This window comes from Pinus tabuliformis, chromosome 2_1 (assembly GCF_031772625.1).
Source record: "Pinus tabuliformis cultivar Carrire ecotype Pingquan chromosome 2_1, CPIR1, whole genome shotgun sequence".
Lineage (NCBI taxonomy): Eukaryota > Viridiplantae > Streptophyta > Pinopsida > Pinales > Pinaceae > Pinus > Pinus tabuliformis.
In genome coordinates this window covers 19,181,216-19,197,036 of record NC_142299.1, presented here as the reverse complement: position 1 = coordinate 19,197,036, position 15,821 = coordinate 19,181,216, and the positions used below count along the sequence as shown (strand labels likewise).

At 40.5% G+C, this 15,821-nt stretch overlaps 1 protein-coding gene across 1 annotated transcript in view; it reads right to left on the bottom strand.

Annotated features, from left to right (window-relative positions):
• Window positions 1-15,821, bottom strand: part of LOC149198467 (O-fucosyltransferase family protein) — a 158,143-nt gene that overhangs the window by 89,801 nt on the left and 52,521 nt on the right. The window contains exons 6-7 of the mRNA XM_089402067.1: window positions 15,363-15,486; window positions 14,965-15,248 (exon numbers count right to left, since the gene is read on the bottom strand). Of these exons, the coding sequence (XP_089258193.1) occupies window positions 14,965-15,248; window positions 15,363-15,486 (408 nt within the window). The remainder of the gene's footprint in view (window positions 1-14,964; window positions 15,249-15,362; window positions 15,487-15,821) is intronic.

Below are 15,821 nucleotides of genomic sequence, written 5' to 3'. Positions count from 1 at the left end.
ATATTTAAGTAAAGCAATGTTCACATGTGTTGAACTTATTCAATCTACACTCTTTTAATTTAGAATGAAATAAGAGGCTAAGTGAAATCAAATAGCCTTGGATGTTAGGAAAGATAGGCTTCCTTGCTTTTGTGTCCCACCTAGTGTTAAACAGTCAAACCTTCTTAGCCTCAACCACCACCTAGAGGACATCATCCACTAATGCATTGGCTCATTCATAGTTATCAACGACTCAAATGAGGATCTCGTATCAGGATTTCCTCACTTGTCCCCACGAGCAAACTCTAGAAGACATTGCCATCTCTCATCTATTTGGCTCAAGGCTTCATTGTTCTTGCGCCTTTTTTATATCTTAGATTTCATTTAGATACGTAGTTCTCTACATTTTATATTTTCAATGTTGATCTTGTTGAGAAATCTATGAAGCAATAGTTAGAATAGTTTACCTTTCCTTGATAATTGCTTGTGATATCTTTTTTCTTTTTTTTACTTATTAGCTTCTTCTCTTATTATTATGTTTGTTCTTATCATCAAACAGTTACCAAAACAAGAAGAACAATAATACACAAGAACACAGGATATAGGTTGCAAGTCAAGGCCAAAACCTTTCCACCTGAGAGGAAAACCCGTAAATCTTTTCTTCTTATAGATTCTTCAATTGACGAATTCCAAGACCTCTAGACCAAGACCAATACACTTCCAAGACCAAATCCGACCTTCTTGATGATGTGTGTCACTTGTCCAAGTCAAACCTAGTCAAATCTCTTCCAGCAGCACAACTTTGGCCCCAAGCTACAGAATTTTGGCCTCCACTACAGGTCTAAAATTTTCGATCCCCTGTAGCAACCACTGCATCCACACGTGTGAGAGAAATTTAGCCTTCTGAGGCTTCCTCACAACTTTTCTTGGCTTGCTTCCTTGTTGATGGCTAAACCTAATAGGCTCTTCTTCCAGCAACTACGATCTTCTTCTAGCAACTTGAGAATTTTGGCCTTGAAGCAACAAACCCTAGCTCTTCTTCTTCGCATGTATGAGAGAATTAGCCCACAAACTTCTTCCTTCATCCTTCTCCTTCTTTGCTAGCCTTCTTGCTCTTCTCCTTCGCTTAGATGATGAGAAGTGAACTTGTGTCCAAGGGAGGTCAAATTCCTTCCTTTATATAGGCTTCTAAGGTGGACGAGGCTCCTCAAAATAGGCTAACCTCTTAGTTGGCAAGCCGACTTGGTCTTGTAGGGTATTCTAACACTTTTAAATACAAACATAATTATTTTAAAAAGTTACAATGTGCCTGATGGGGTCTTCAACATATGACAATGACTCTATTGACTTATTGACCTGGGACAAACCCTAAAAGCACTCAATGGACGCTTGACCTCTAAAATAAAAGACCTTGAGCATGAAACCCATGCTCCCAAAAATAATAATAATGATTTTTCTTTCACTTTACAATATACAAGAATCAAAAAAGTGCATTTCATATTTATGAAGACCGAACCTAGTTACACATTTTTCAACACTCCGTCTTAACTAAGGAGGTATTCATAAATGGTACATGGACATTCTCAATCTGAAGAGATCTCATAAGAAGAGTCGGATTGGAAACCCATATGTTTAGCATCATAAAAACTAGCATTGCCACATAGCAAGGCCTTGACTAACAGCTCTATCTCTCCACAAGATCAGAGCACAATGCTTCAGAGCCACCAGAGAGGGTTTCGTGGGACACGTTTCCTGAATTCCTGTTTCCGAATATAGAGGTATTGCTGCCATGTATTTTTCTCTGTCGGGTGAGCCAGTTAGGCACCCAGTTGTACTCAAGGAAATTGTCAGACCAGGAGGTAGCTCCTCAAAAATGAGATTGTATTATTCATTTAGGTTGTTCATTATTATATACAAGAGGGAGTAACTGTTGAGTTTCATCCCCTGATGACTCTCCATTTTCTTTATTATTTATTTACACTATTTACAGTTGTTCACCAAATCCCTATGATTAGGTGTCAACATTCCCCCCTTAATCTGAAGGGATGTTGGTGAGTCCAAGCATCGTTCTGAATCTTTCAAGCTTCTCTCTTCCAAAACCTTTGGTGAAGATGTCTGCAATCTGCTCATTAGTGGAACAATGGCAAAGATGGATTGTTTTGGCCTCAACATGACGTCGAATTAGATGATGTTTTGTATTGATGTGCTTCATTTGATCATGGAACTTTGGGTTCTTGGCCAACTTTATTGTCGAGGTATTGTCAATCATGAGTGGAGTTGAATGTATTTGTTTTACCTGCAAATCTTCCAGAATTTTCCTGAGCCACACAATTTCTTTTGTTGCCTCAGCTGCTGCCACATATTCTGCCTCTGTTGTCGAATCTGCTGGAACTGATTGTTTGTGTGATCTCCAGGAGACTGCTCCTGATCCAAAACTCATAGCATAACCCAAAGTAGATACCCCAGTTTCTTTGTCTCCATCGAAGTCTGAATCAGAGTATCCAATCAAGCTGAAGTCGCCCACCTGTGTATACTTGAGTCCAAAGTCTTGAGTTCCCTTCAAGTACTTTAGAACTCTTTTTGCAGTAGACCAATGTCCCTCACAAGGCTTTTGCATAAACCTAGAGAGGATTCCAACAGCAAACGAAATGTTTGGTCTGGTAGTAGTCAGGTAGTTGAGACTTCCTACAAGCTGTCTATACTTTGTTGGATCCTCAAATTCTTTTCCTTCAATAAATGTGAGCTTTAAGTTTTGTTCCATTGGAGTAGTTAGAGGATTGCATTCAGCCATGCCAAACCTGTTCAACAGATCTCCAATGTACTTCTTTTGAGAAAGGAATATGGATTTCAGATGTTGAGTTACTTCAATACCAAGATAGTAATGAACATAGCCCAAATCAGTCATTTCAAAACCTTTCCTCAATTCCTTCTTTATGGATGCAATGTAGCTCTCATTGTTCCCTGTCATCAAAAGATCATCTACATATACCACAAGATATACAACTATTTTGCCAACTTTCTTGACAAACAAAGTTGCATCATCAAGATCATAATGTTTGAAATAGAGTTTCCGAAGATGCTCAGTTAGTTTGTCATACCAGGCTCGCGATGCTTTTTTGAGGCCGTACAAGGATTTCACAAGTTCGCATACTTTATGTTCATGTCCTTTCACAGCAAATCCTTCAAGCTAGGACATAAAAACATTCTCTTTTAGATCTCCATTCAAGAAAGCAGTTTTTACATCCATTTGATGGACTTTCCAACCATTTTGAGCTACTAGGCCAAAGAGCGTCCGGATGGTAGCCCATTTTGTTGTGGGGGCAAAAGTCTCCTCATAATCGACCCCTTCCTTCTGTCCAAAACCTTTTGCCACAAGCCTGGATTTGTGCTTGTCAACTGAGCCATGAACTTTATGCTTGTTCTTGTAGACCCACTTGCAACCAATTGGTTTGGTTCCCAATGGAGGATCAACCAGCTTCCAAGTGCCATTCTTTATCAAGGAATCATACTCCTTTTGCATCGCTTCTTTCCATTCATCATGAGAAACAGCTTCTTTGAAGGAAGTTGGTTCAAAATCCGTAGACAAATTCAATTCACAATCATAAGAAACATCCATATCAACAGGTGAATCAGAGTCATCTACATCACCTCCATTTTGTCGGGTTGAATTTCTAGTTCCTGTCTTTCCAACCTCATCAAGATGAACACTTTCAAGTGTCTTTGTTAGCCACTTTGGGGGACCTTTATGAGATGGTCCAGGCTATTTCGTTGATTGAGTTTGGACTGAATCAAGATTGAGTCTCCCAATTCTGTCAATCACATCACTCCAAGTATCATCCGTCGTTGGAGTTTCATGCAGGGGAGAGAGTGCTTCAGAAGAAGATTCCACAGGTTGATCTAGTATAGGAATCCCCCCTTCAAGAGTGGAATCACATTATCAAACTCTTGAAATGATTACGCATTTGCGAATCTATCCAAGCGATCAAGTTGCCGCTCAACAACATTGTCAGTTTTGGATGATTCAAGAAAGATTACATCTCTAGATACAACAAACTTTTTATTGACTTCATCGTAGAAACGCCATGCTTTGGAGGTGTTTGAATACCCCAAGAAGATACACTTACGACTCCTTGCACCAAGTTTGTTTCTACGTACTTTTGGTATCAAGGCATAACATGTGGAACCAAAGACCCTGAGATGCTTTACCGAAGGAATGTAATCATACCACATTTCATAAGGAGTCTTGTTTCTAATAGCATTAGATGGACACCTATTCTTTACATATACAGCACATAGAACTACATCAACCCAAAATATCAATTTTACATTCTTGAAAAACATCATGGAGCACACCATATTTAAGATTGTCCTATTCGTTCTTTCAACTACTCCGTTCTGTTGGGGATTGTCCTATTCGATTTGCTTGCAATGACTCAAGATAATTTGAGTAAGTGGGATAAAGAGACTTGAGAAAAGCTATCAGAGGAATGTCCAGTTCAACATTAGTGACTTTGATATCATGCATAATAGATTTTACTTTTGATGCAAGAGCAAGAGGATCATCATTTTGTAATTCAAGGGTGAAAAATTTAATCATGAGTTGAACAACTTCAAGTGCAGAGTGTGAGTCATAGTGTTCCTTCAGTTTTTGTAAGACTTCGAAAGCATTTGAAAATGACGAAATATGGTGACTCACCTCTTCATTTATTGATGCTGCAATCAATGCATTAGCCTTGCTGTTCTTATTTTCCCAAATGGCGAATTCATTTTCTGAGGTAGGTTGTTCTGGCTCTTTGACTTCGTCTCCAACACACACTCCTTTCCACAGCTCATTAAAAATGAGAGTGTGTTTGATTTTCCGTGACCATTCTGGATAGTTCTCCTTGCCGGTGAGAACCACTCCCACAATAGATATCAATGAATGCATTTTTTTTTAAATCTATGTACTGTAAAAATATACTTCTGCTGCAAAATTTTACTCTTGATGGTAAAAAATCTAATTCTGATATATATATGGCAGAGGTATATTTGATGGCAAATACTAGCTCTAAAGGTACTGTTCTACCGCTATCATACTTCAAAATCCACGATCTACAACAAGCTGTGCAAACAGAAAAAAATGCATACAACTTATCTTTGCAAAATACTGACTTCCAAAGGAACGCTCCAAGCATTAAATCAATACCCCAATCAAAAATTCATCATGGGAAGTTGTTGAAGATAAGGAAGCTCAGCATCTGCGGGTTGACATGTCGGGCCTGGGGAAGAAATAAGTCAAGGTTTATGCTGAGGAAAATGCCCTAGTGATAAAAGGGGAATCCCTCTCAAAGGCAGAATTGGACGACAGTAAACAGAAATACAATAGATGCATCGAACTTCCCCCAAAAGTGTACAAGCTAGATCAAATCAAAGCGCAGATGAAGAATGGCGTGCTTAAGGTCACTTTTCCCAAGTTTACAAAAGAGGAGATCAAGAATGTGATTACCGTAAAGATTGAGTAGAGATTTTCAGTAGGGGTTTTGAATTCAAACACTGAAGCAGCGGAGATGGCATAATGTATCGAAGTCGCAGAGCATGAAAGTGGTGGTATCGGTGGACTGATATTGCATTTAAAAAAAATGGAATTCAATACTCAGTTTCCACACGACCAGCAAGGGCTTGACAGGTCTCGACTTTCAACGGTGGAGTGGTATGAGTGCCGCAAAGCTTGTGAAAAACTGCCTGTAGCTGCGGGCTTAATGCCCTGAATGGGCTCAAACGATGGCTCAATGCCACAATGAGAGCAGGCGGCAAGAAAGGAGCGTTGGTGCTTCAATGGCTTGCTATTCGATGATATTCCGTGGGGAGAGTGGGGAGACGAGTCGTTCAGGCAGGAATAGAAAACGCATATGACAGTGTAGGTAAGGTGAGTTCAGGCCTCAGGAGCATGACAAAGGTGTCAGTTCTGCAAAATAGGCAAAACATAGGTAGGAGGGAGTTACAAGGGCAAACTATAATGCCAAAAATAGAGCTAGCTCTAATACCATGTCAGACCAGGAGGTAACTCCTCAAAAATGAGATTGTATTATTCATTTAGGCTGTTCATTATTATATACAAGAGGAAGTGACTGTTGAGTTTCATCTCCCAATGACTCTCCATTTTCTTTATTATTTATTTACACTATTTACAGTTGTTCACCCAATCCCTATGATTAGGTGTCAACAGAAACACTGCATAATAATATGCCCTCAAAATTGTTGCACCGATTTCCCGCATTGGGTTTTCCGAGGACATTTGTCCAAAAATAACAGTGTCACTTGTGTGTTTCTTTTCTTTCAGCTGATGATCTGTAGATATTGTGATTGTATTGTGGTTATTTCAGTGTTTAAATGTTTTAAATAACTTGTTCAAAATTTACAAGGAGAATAAATAAACCAGCAGAATACATATTAATTTTCTAACAGATAGACATAGAAAATTCAACATGATATCAGAGCGTGGTTGCAGATCACAGGAAAGCTGAAGGCATCAACTGAGTAGAGCATTTGCAGCAGATTCAGCTGTCTCGAGTGACAGCGTTGATCCTTGCAGAAAGCAACAGAGGAAGGGTTGACACAGAGGGACAGCGTCATCAGTCTGGGCTAGAGAGAGGCAGCACAGACGGTGAGGAGGGCAGACACATGCTCACGCAGAGCCACGCAGAGGCCAAGAGGACTGACGTAGTTGGTTGAGGGAGTTGTTTTGTCGGTGTCCGGATTGCACAGAGCCAATAGGCTCAATCCTTCAGTTGTTGGGGCGAAGGTAGTTGTGGGCAGTTTATGGGAGCGAGCGAAGCTAGTGGGGTATTGTGGTCAGAACAATACCTAACACGGAAAAACCAAGGTAGAGGGAGTTGCTGGCGAGGCGGAATTCTAGCCAAGGAATCCGGATCAGTGTTGCAGTTGCACAGACAATCGAAGAGGGGCAACTTGACAGTTGGCAGAAGAATTTCCAGGAGGAAAATCAAGACTCAGAGGGAGTCCAAAAGAGAACATCCATACGGGAAGTAGAGAGACTCAACAGGAGTCGAACCAAGAACTTCCAGGCGGAAAGTACAGAGACTCGGAGGAGTCGACATAGAAGAGCAGAGAGATTGCCATGAATGGGCTGAGAGATCAGGACAGACTGGATGGAGCATCCAACTTTCTGGTCTGGAAGGCCAGGATCTTGTCCATTCTAGACAAACATCATATCAACAGCTTCGCCTTGAGAGTAATGGCTATCCCAGCTGACCCAATAGCTAATGAAAGGTATGAGGAGGCAACTAAGGCAAAGTGCATCATCCTTGATGGAGTCAAGGATCATGTGGTCCAACATATTGCCGAGAAGGAAACGGCAAAGGAGATGTGGGACACTTTGAAGATATTGCACCAACATACTTCCATGCAGAGGAAGATGCTCCTTGAGAATCGGCTAAGGTCATACCAGATGTAGAAGGGAGAGTAGATAGATCTCTTCCTCGGTAGGTTGAAGGAGATTTGAGACCAACTGACTTCCATAGGGGCCACGCCGGATCAGGAGTTGATGGTGAGGACCGCACTTAACGCAGTCTCTGAGGAGTGGGAGACATTTGTCTAGAGCATATTGAGCAAGGCGAGTTTTCCAGATTGGGAAGAACTGTGGGAGGCTCTTCACCAAGAGGAGATCGGACAGCTAACCGAGACGGGAAGTAGCAACAAAGGAGTCTGGATCAAGAAGGAAGAGGAAGAGGATGAGGTTGTGGCATCTACGGGAAAGCAGGAGAAGAGGAAGAAGAAGGACCTCTCCAAGGTCAAGTGCTTCCATTGTGGAGAACTGGGTCACTATGCGAACCAGTGTCCGAGGAAGAAGAGTAAGGGAGAGGCTTCTGAGTCTAAGGCAGCGCCAGTGAAGGCGGAGAAAGAAGTCAAGGAGGATGATGATTGTTCCATGAGTGCTCATGTGCCACTTGAGAAGAAGTGGGGAGACATCGAGCTGTAGTCAGGAGGACTACAGGCGATGAGGGGCAGGATCCTTGACGTACCCAACCTCTTGGATTATACCTTGCTATGGGAGCCCAAAGAGGAGTAGCAGGACTAGCAGATGTCGGTAGAGACGGATGCGGATGAAGCGGTAGAGAGTGCTATAGTGCAAGAGTCCCCGGACAGCACGAAGCTAGCAGGCTGCAACAATGCGAGAGGCACAGGAGTGTTGCAACGGTGCAGGATGGCACAAGGAGGATTGCAGCAGTGCGAGATGCAGGGAGTTGTTGCAGCAGCGCAGAGGTTAGTAGAGAGAGCACTTGTTAGCAACAGAAGGAGCTTCAGCATCGGGAGTGTTCCTAGCCTGACAGGGATGTCAGATGTTGGGTGGATCAGTTACTTAGTTCTAAGTAACTGAGTTGCAGTGCAGTAGCACGATGCAGCATGATTTAAGGGGGATGCAATGCTGGGAGGATGGACCAGCAGCAGCACGGATGCAGAGGGAGTTGTCGTACAGATGCAACAATGGCAGTGGCAGTGGCAGGGCCATGGGCAACAGTACAGGATGCAGTAGTGCAGAGGATGTTGGGCAGGGAGGCCTAGCATCAACACAGGTACTGGTGTCGAATAATCAGAGTGATGCTCAGTGAGGAGTATTACTAGAGCACAGTCCTCGCTAAGAGGGAGTGTTGATTTGGGGTAGCATAGGATGTGCTCTAGCCATGAAAATTGGTGGAGAGGCTAAAGCACATGGGATCTCCAAGACCTAGAAATGGTTTGGACAGATTGTACCCAGTTTGGGAGATATTAAAATAATTCATATTTTTAAAGGAGTTCCTAAGTCCAAACTTAGGAAAAATAAATTATTAATCGGTATTAATATAAAACTGGGTTAGAAGGGTCCAAAAGCCATGGATCAAGCCAATCTAATCTTAGTCGTTGATTAGAGATTTAATCTCGACCATTGAAGGACCAACGAGAAAAGTACAAGAAGAGGCTTGAGGGTCAGTTGGAGAATACACTAGAGTGATTAGTCATTCATTTTACTAAAGCGAGGTTGCTAAGCAAAAGTGAATCAGTGATCAACAACGAGGGACAGTGAGTATTGGACAGAGAGGCAGAGACGGTACGGAGAGACCAGGGCAGAAGTAGAGAGAGCAAGAGCAACAGCCAGTTTAGACCATGTAGAGCCCAGCAGAGACAGCGCAGAGGCCAGAGGGATTGCATCATCCATGCAGAGGTTGTTGGAGCGACGCAGAGGGTCCCCGAGGTTGCACAGTGCCTCAGAGGGCTAACGCAGAGGGTCCTAGGGCTGACGCAGGTTAACAGGAGGTTGACGCAGAGGCCAGCGCTAAGCTTCAAAGCTGCCGAAGAGGGTTTCATAGGACAGGTTTTCTAAATACCTATTTCCGAATATAGAGGTATTGTTGCCGTGTATATTTCTGTCGGGTGAGTCAGTTAGGCACCCAGTTGTACTCAAGGAAATACTACATAATAATAAACCCCCGGAATAGTTGCACCAGTTTTCCCGCATTGGCTTTTTCCAGGGATATTTATCCAAAAATAACGGTGTCACTTGTGTGTTTATTTTCTTTCAGTTGATGATCTGTAGATGTTGTGACTATATTGTGTTTATTTCGATATTTAAATGTTTTAAATAACTTGTTTAGAATTTACAAGTAGAAGAAATAAACCAGCAGAATACAGATTAATTTTCTAACGGATAGATTTAGAAAATTCAACATTATTTATGTGCTTTGTCTTTCCATGACACACTAGATCTTCAGATAACCTTATACAGTTGGTGTTGCCACAAGGTATCATAGTAGGGTCCATTGGTCCTTCAAACAAGTCGGACAACAGCTTCTTCAACCAGACATCTTCTTTGCTTATTTCACAAGCTGCACTATATTCAGCCTCAGCACTACTCAAAGTAACTGATTCTTGTTTTTTGCTCATCCATGAGACCATGGAGGAGGATCCCAAACTAAAACATCCTCTTGTATTGCTTCTTCCATCCTGTTCACTGCCTCCCCAGTCGAAATTTGTATATCCAATCAAGTGGACATCATTCCTCCTATCACACTTTAGGCAGTAGTGGATTGTTCCTTGCAGATATCTCAGTATGTGCTTGGGTTTTATCCAATGATCATGCTTCGGTTCAATTTGGAACTTACTGAGAACATTCGCTGCAAAACATATGCCTGGTCCAGTATTCACAAGTACATCAGTGAGCCAATCAATTGTCTATACCTGGTAGGATCCACTGGGCTCGATTCGGAACTCCTTAGCCTTTTCAAGTTTGTGATCATGGGGGTTGTCATAGGTTTGCAATCCATCATGTCAAACCTCTTCAGCATCTCGATCACATACTTTCCTTAACCTAGATAAATCTCATCAGGTCCCTGCCAAACTTCCAGTCCCAGATAATAGTGCATCAGCCCTAGATCCTTCATGTCGAATTCTGCTGCTAGTTGCTTCTTGCACTTTTGGATTCGACCTTCCACACCTGTCAAAAGAAGATCATCCACATACAGAAGAATGATTACAGGCTCATTCTTCACAACCTTGATATAGAGATTTGGATCAGCAAAACTCTATGTGAAGCCCAATCTTTGTAGGCTTTGTAGGTATGCATCCATCCATGCATACCATGCCCTTGCTGCTTGCTTAAGGCCATATAATGTCTTCTTCGACCTACAAGCATAAGCCTCTCTATCTTTGACTTCAAATCCTAAGGGTTGCTCTATATAGACTTCTTCATCAATCGTGCCATTCAAGAATGCAGTCTTGACATCCATCCCATCGATGCTACCAAAGAGCCCAGTGAACGTACCTTTCTTGTAGAAGCAAATGTCTCTTCATAATCAATGCCTTCTTGTTGAGAGAAGTCCCTAGCCACAAATATTGCCTTATACTTATCAATACTTCCATCTGTCATACATTTAATCTTGTAGAGCCACTTGGAAATTACAACAGATTTGTCTTCAAGCCTAGGTACGATCTCCCAAACTCCATTTTTAATTATCAATGGATACTTTTCATCATGGCATCTTTCCATTCTTGATGTTTGGCAGCCTCTTCAAAGGTGGATGGCTCTGCTTCTATCAGCTTCACCATGTATGTTGCATATAAAAGATATATTTTGGGCTTCTTATTTCCCTGAATGTGCGTTGGGTTGCTCCATGCCCTTCTGCATCTAGTAGAGTAGACTTCAACCAGTTAGGTCTATTTCTCGTTTCAGAGATGACCAGCAGTTGCACTGGTTCACTGGGACCTTCATCTTCATGATTTGGTTATCTTCCTCCCTTGTATCTTCCTCTTCAAATATAGGAAGTTCTTCATCATCAGGGTCCATCAAGAGATCCTTTGATTTCTTGAATGCAATACTTTCATCAAATATCACATCTCGACTAACTTATATTCGATGTCCTTCCTTTATGTAGATCCTATATGCCTTTGAAGTATTACTATAGCCAACAAATGTTCCTTTCATGCCTGAAGGATCCAATTTCTTTCTCGTCTTTCGGTATATGAATATAAACAGGACAACCAAAAATTTGGAGATGGTCCACACTTGGTTTCTTCCTAGTGAATGCTTCTTCGGGAGTCATGTTATATAGTGACCTGTGGGGACTTCGATTTTGAATGTATACAGCAGTCTTAGTTGCTTCACCCCAAAGAAATTTCAGCAAATCTTGATCAAGTAATATGGCTTTTACACTTTCTTCAATGGATCAATTCTTTCATTCTGCAATTCCATTTTGTTTAGGGTTGTATGGGATTATCAACTCCCTCTTAATCTCGGCGTCCTTACAGAAATTTATGAGTTCTTTTGAAACATATTCTCCTCCATTGTCAGATCTTCAGATTTTTATCCTTCTTTATGTAAGGTTTTCTACTTCAGCTTTGAATTCTTGAAATTTGTTGAATACTTCATCCTTGGATTCATCAAATAAACCCAAGTTTTTCTTGAACGGTCACCAATGAATGTTACATAATATAGATGACCTCCAATACACTTTGGAGTCATGGGACCACAGACATCGGAATGAATGAGATCCATTAATTTATTTTGACCTTGAAGCACTGGTTCCAAATGGTCTCTTGGTATTTTTCCCCAATGCACATCCCTTGCATACTCCTTCATGATCTTCCTTTTGTTCAAGGATGGAATTTACTATTGTATTTAGAGTCGCTAAGATTTTGTACTAAAGATGACCAAATCTTCTATGCTAAAGTTCACATGGTATAACTTCAATGTGAACCAATGCTTGAGCGAGCAAAGTTAGCAATCTATAAAGTCTTCCTTCACGGATCCCAATCATCCTTGCATCTTCTATGCTTGAGTTTTTATCCCATACTACAACCTTTCCATCTATGAAAGCAATTATATCACCCTTATCTTCTAGACATGAAATGGAAAGTAAATTCTTGTGCAAACCTAGAACAAATAGGATATTGTTGAGATGAATATTTCCTCCATTCTCCAACTCTAGCGAGGTTGATCCAATTCCTCTCACAGGGTAGCTCTTATTGTCACCAAGCTCTACGGAGTAAGAGGACTTTCCTTTTGACAATGTTTTTAGTTGCTTGTGTTGACCATTGATATTTCTTGATGCTCCACTATTGATTACCCAAATATTCTCATCTTGAAATGTCTCAGTGAGTGTTGAGAATAGTCCTTCATCCTTTGTAGATGTCTTGGTCACTTCCTTCTTAAGAGAAAATAAGAGATCCCATACTTCTTTGATGCCATTCTTGAGATGACTTGCCACCATTGTACACTTCTTTAGGAACTTCTTCAATGTATAGGAGATCTTCATTATGCCCTTAGCCAACCTTAGCTCTAATACCATGTTGAGAAATCTATAGGGCAATAGTTAGGATAATTTCTCTTTCCTTGATAATTGCTTGTGATATCTTTTTACTTTTGCTTACTTATTAGTTTCTTCTCCTATTATTATGTTTGTTCCTATCATCAAACGGCTATCAAAACAAGAAGAACAATAATACACAAGAACACAAGATATAGGTTGCAAGACAGGGCCAGAACCTCTCCACCTGAGAGGAAAACCCATAAATCTCTTCTCTTCTTATAGATTCTTCAATTGACGAATTCCAAGACCTCTCGACCAAGACCAATATCCTTCCAAGACAAGTCTGACCTTCTTGATGATGTGCTTCACTTGTCCAAGTCAAACCCAGTCAAATCTCTTCCAATAGCACAACTTTGACCCCCATCTACAAAATTTCAGCCTCTACTCCGAGTCTAAAATTTTCGGCCCCCCCGCAGCAACTACTGCATCCACACGTGTGAGAGAAATTTAGCCTTCCAAGGTTTCCCATCAACTTCACTTGGCTTGCTTCCTTCTTTAGGGCTAGACCTAATGGGCTCTTCTTCCAGCAACTTTGATCTTCTTCTAGCAAATTGAGAATTTGACCTTGAAGCAACAAACCCTAGCTCTTCTTCTTTCCACATGTGAGAGAGAATTATCCCAAAAACTTCTTCCTTCGTCCTTTTCCTTCTTTGCTAGTCTTCTTGCTCTTCTCCTTCGCTTAGATGATGAGAAGTGAATTTGTGTCCAAGGGAGGTTGAATTCCTTCCTTTATATAGGCTTCTGAGGTGGACGAGGCTCCTCAAAATAGGCCGACTTCTTAGCTGGTAGGTCGACTTGGTCTTGGAGAGTATATTGACACTTTTAAATACAAAAATAATTATTTTTACAAGTTACAATGTGCTCGATGGGGTCTTCAACATATGCCAATGACTCTTTTGACTTCTTGGCCTAGGACAAACCCTAGAAGCACTCAATGGGTGCTTGACCTCTAAAATAAAAGACTCTGGGCATGAAACCCTTGCTCCAATAATAATAATAATATTTTTTCTTTCATTTTACAATATACAAGAATCAAAAAGTACATTTCATATTTATAAAGGCCCAAACCAAGTTACACATTTTTCAACAGATCTAGGAGTCAATTGTGTATTCCCACAATGTATTTACACTATGTGTACCCATTTTAGTCCCAATGGCCTAAATTTGTGGAGATTTTGTTGACATTAACAAAATTAGCTTATCTTATCACACAAGGTTTTAGAAAACCATTGAAGGAAAAATAGCTAAGCTTCTAAAACATAGGACATTGTTATTTACATCATAGAGGAATGTCAAATTGCCAGAAAAAGGTGGCTCAAAACAGTCTCATGCTAATAAATCAAAGGGATTTTGGCTTTCTATGGCAGGATACATCCTCTGCCTCTCAGTATCGAAGAATCGAGGGAAAAAAATTTGTATCTGGATTTGTGAATGTCAGAGAAATCAAAAACGATGGGGAGCACATCATCCTACTCTACCATCACCCTAAGAGATTACATCAAACAAAATGTATGATCAAGTAAGAGAAATTCTGAAACAGATCAAGGAAGCAATCAAAATCATAGACCTGGGAAAGAATTGTATGAATATCATTGAAGATCTTGCTGTAGAAGTTAAAGCCAATGTTGAAGTGATCATTCCATTAGAGATATCCAATGTTATAATCAACCACAAGAGTGACTCTTGCCGATGGTCTACTGGCTAGGAGTCCAGCTTTTCATGATTTCCATGACAACCAGGATGAAAAATACTAAGCCAAGAAGTAAATCTATATCTTCTGTACAGAAAAAGATCAAATACAAATTACAATCAATAAGAGATGCATTTCAGTAATGGGTTCCTCGGCAATATCATAGAGACTTCCACCAATCAGGTTCGAAGTAGTGGAAATTTCTAGTAAAATTGCAGAAGAGCTTCTTAAAGTTGAAGATCATTTATTTATCAACGAAGTGAAGTGATTTCACAAAATGGAAGGCAAACCGGGTAGGTGTCAGTTAGAATATGCCTTTCTCTTTTAAATTGGAACTTCTACTTCCATTTGCTTGTACTGTCTCACGACAGATTGAGCTTGATATGCATCTTAGAATATTAGAAATTGCCCCATGTCTCAGGTTGCACTCAAAAAAATAAAGGTTTTCATCATTACCCAGCAAATGCAAGCATGTCCATTTCGAAGCGAAGGTGTATTGCCATGAAATGGCCTTGTGAACGGAGTCGACTGACAATGTTGGAGCTCAGTTTCATAACATTTTCTTTGAATCTAAGAGCATGATAGTTCACTCTGCATCTTAATCGCTGATATTCCGCATTATCTATCTCTTCTGCTAAACGATGTGAAAATGGAGTTAGATATATAGCACCATGTTCCTTCAACTTCTCCAATGCAACTGTTTCATACCAACTTGGAGGAGCATCTCTTGGAGGGCGAAGCTGCAACACAAATACACGGCAGGGTTTATAGTATATACAAATACATAAGGGAGCATCTCTTTAAATAACAATGGTATCTTTCCAAACAGGAAAATAAAGTTGAAGCCTGCAAACCTGGAAAGCCTTCAATTTTTTCTTCTTCCCATTCACTGACACTTCTGGCAAACTCCGCACAACTTTTACATCATATTTAAGTGATTTGATGAAGTGATTAACATCATAAATACCTGCAAAGCCACTGGAAATGAAAGTAATTTATCACTGCATATGGTCATGAAAAGCTGAATGTATATCTTTTTCTAAGAGACCGATGTTTAAAAGCACCCACTAAACATACCTTTGACAGAATGCAACATGGGAAGAAAATACAGGCAGCTTGATTTGCTTTCTTCATGAATGAATGAGCATAAAAGGGAATGTAACTCGCACCTACTATTAACTTCAATGAACTAGCAAATCAATGTTCTATTTGGAAAGCTTTAATAGCATACATTACAGGAGGATGAACTTTTAACAAAGATATGTTCTGTAAACTTACGTATATTAAATAATAATAAAAATAACCAGACGCCA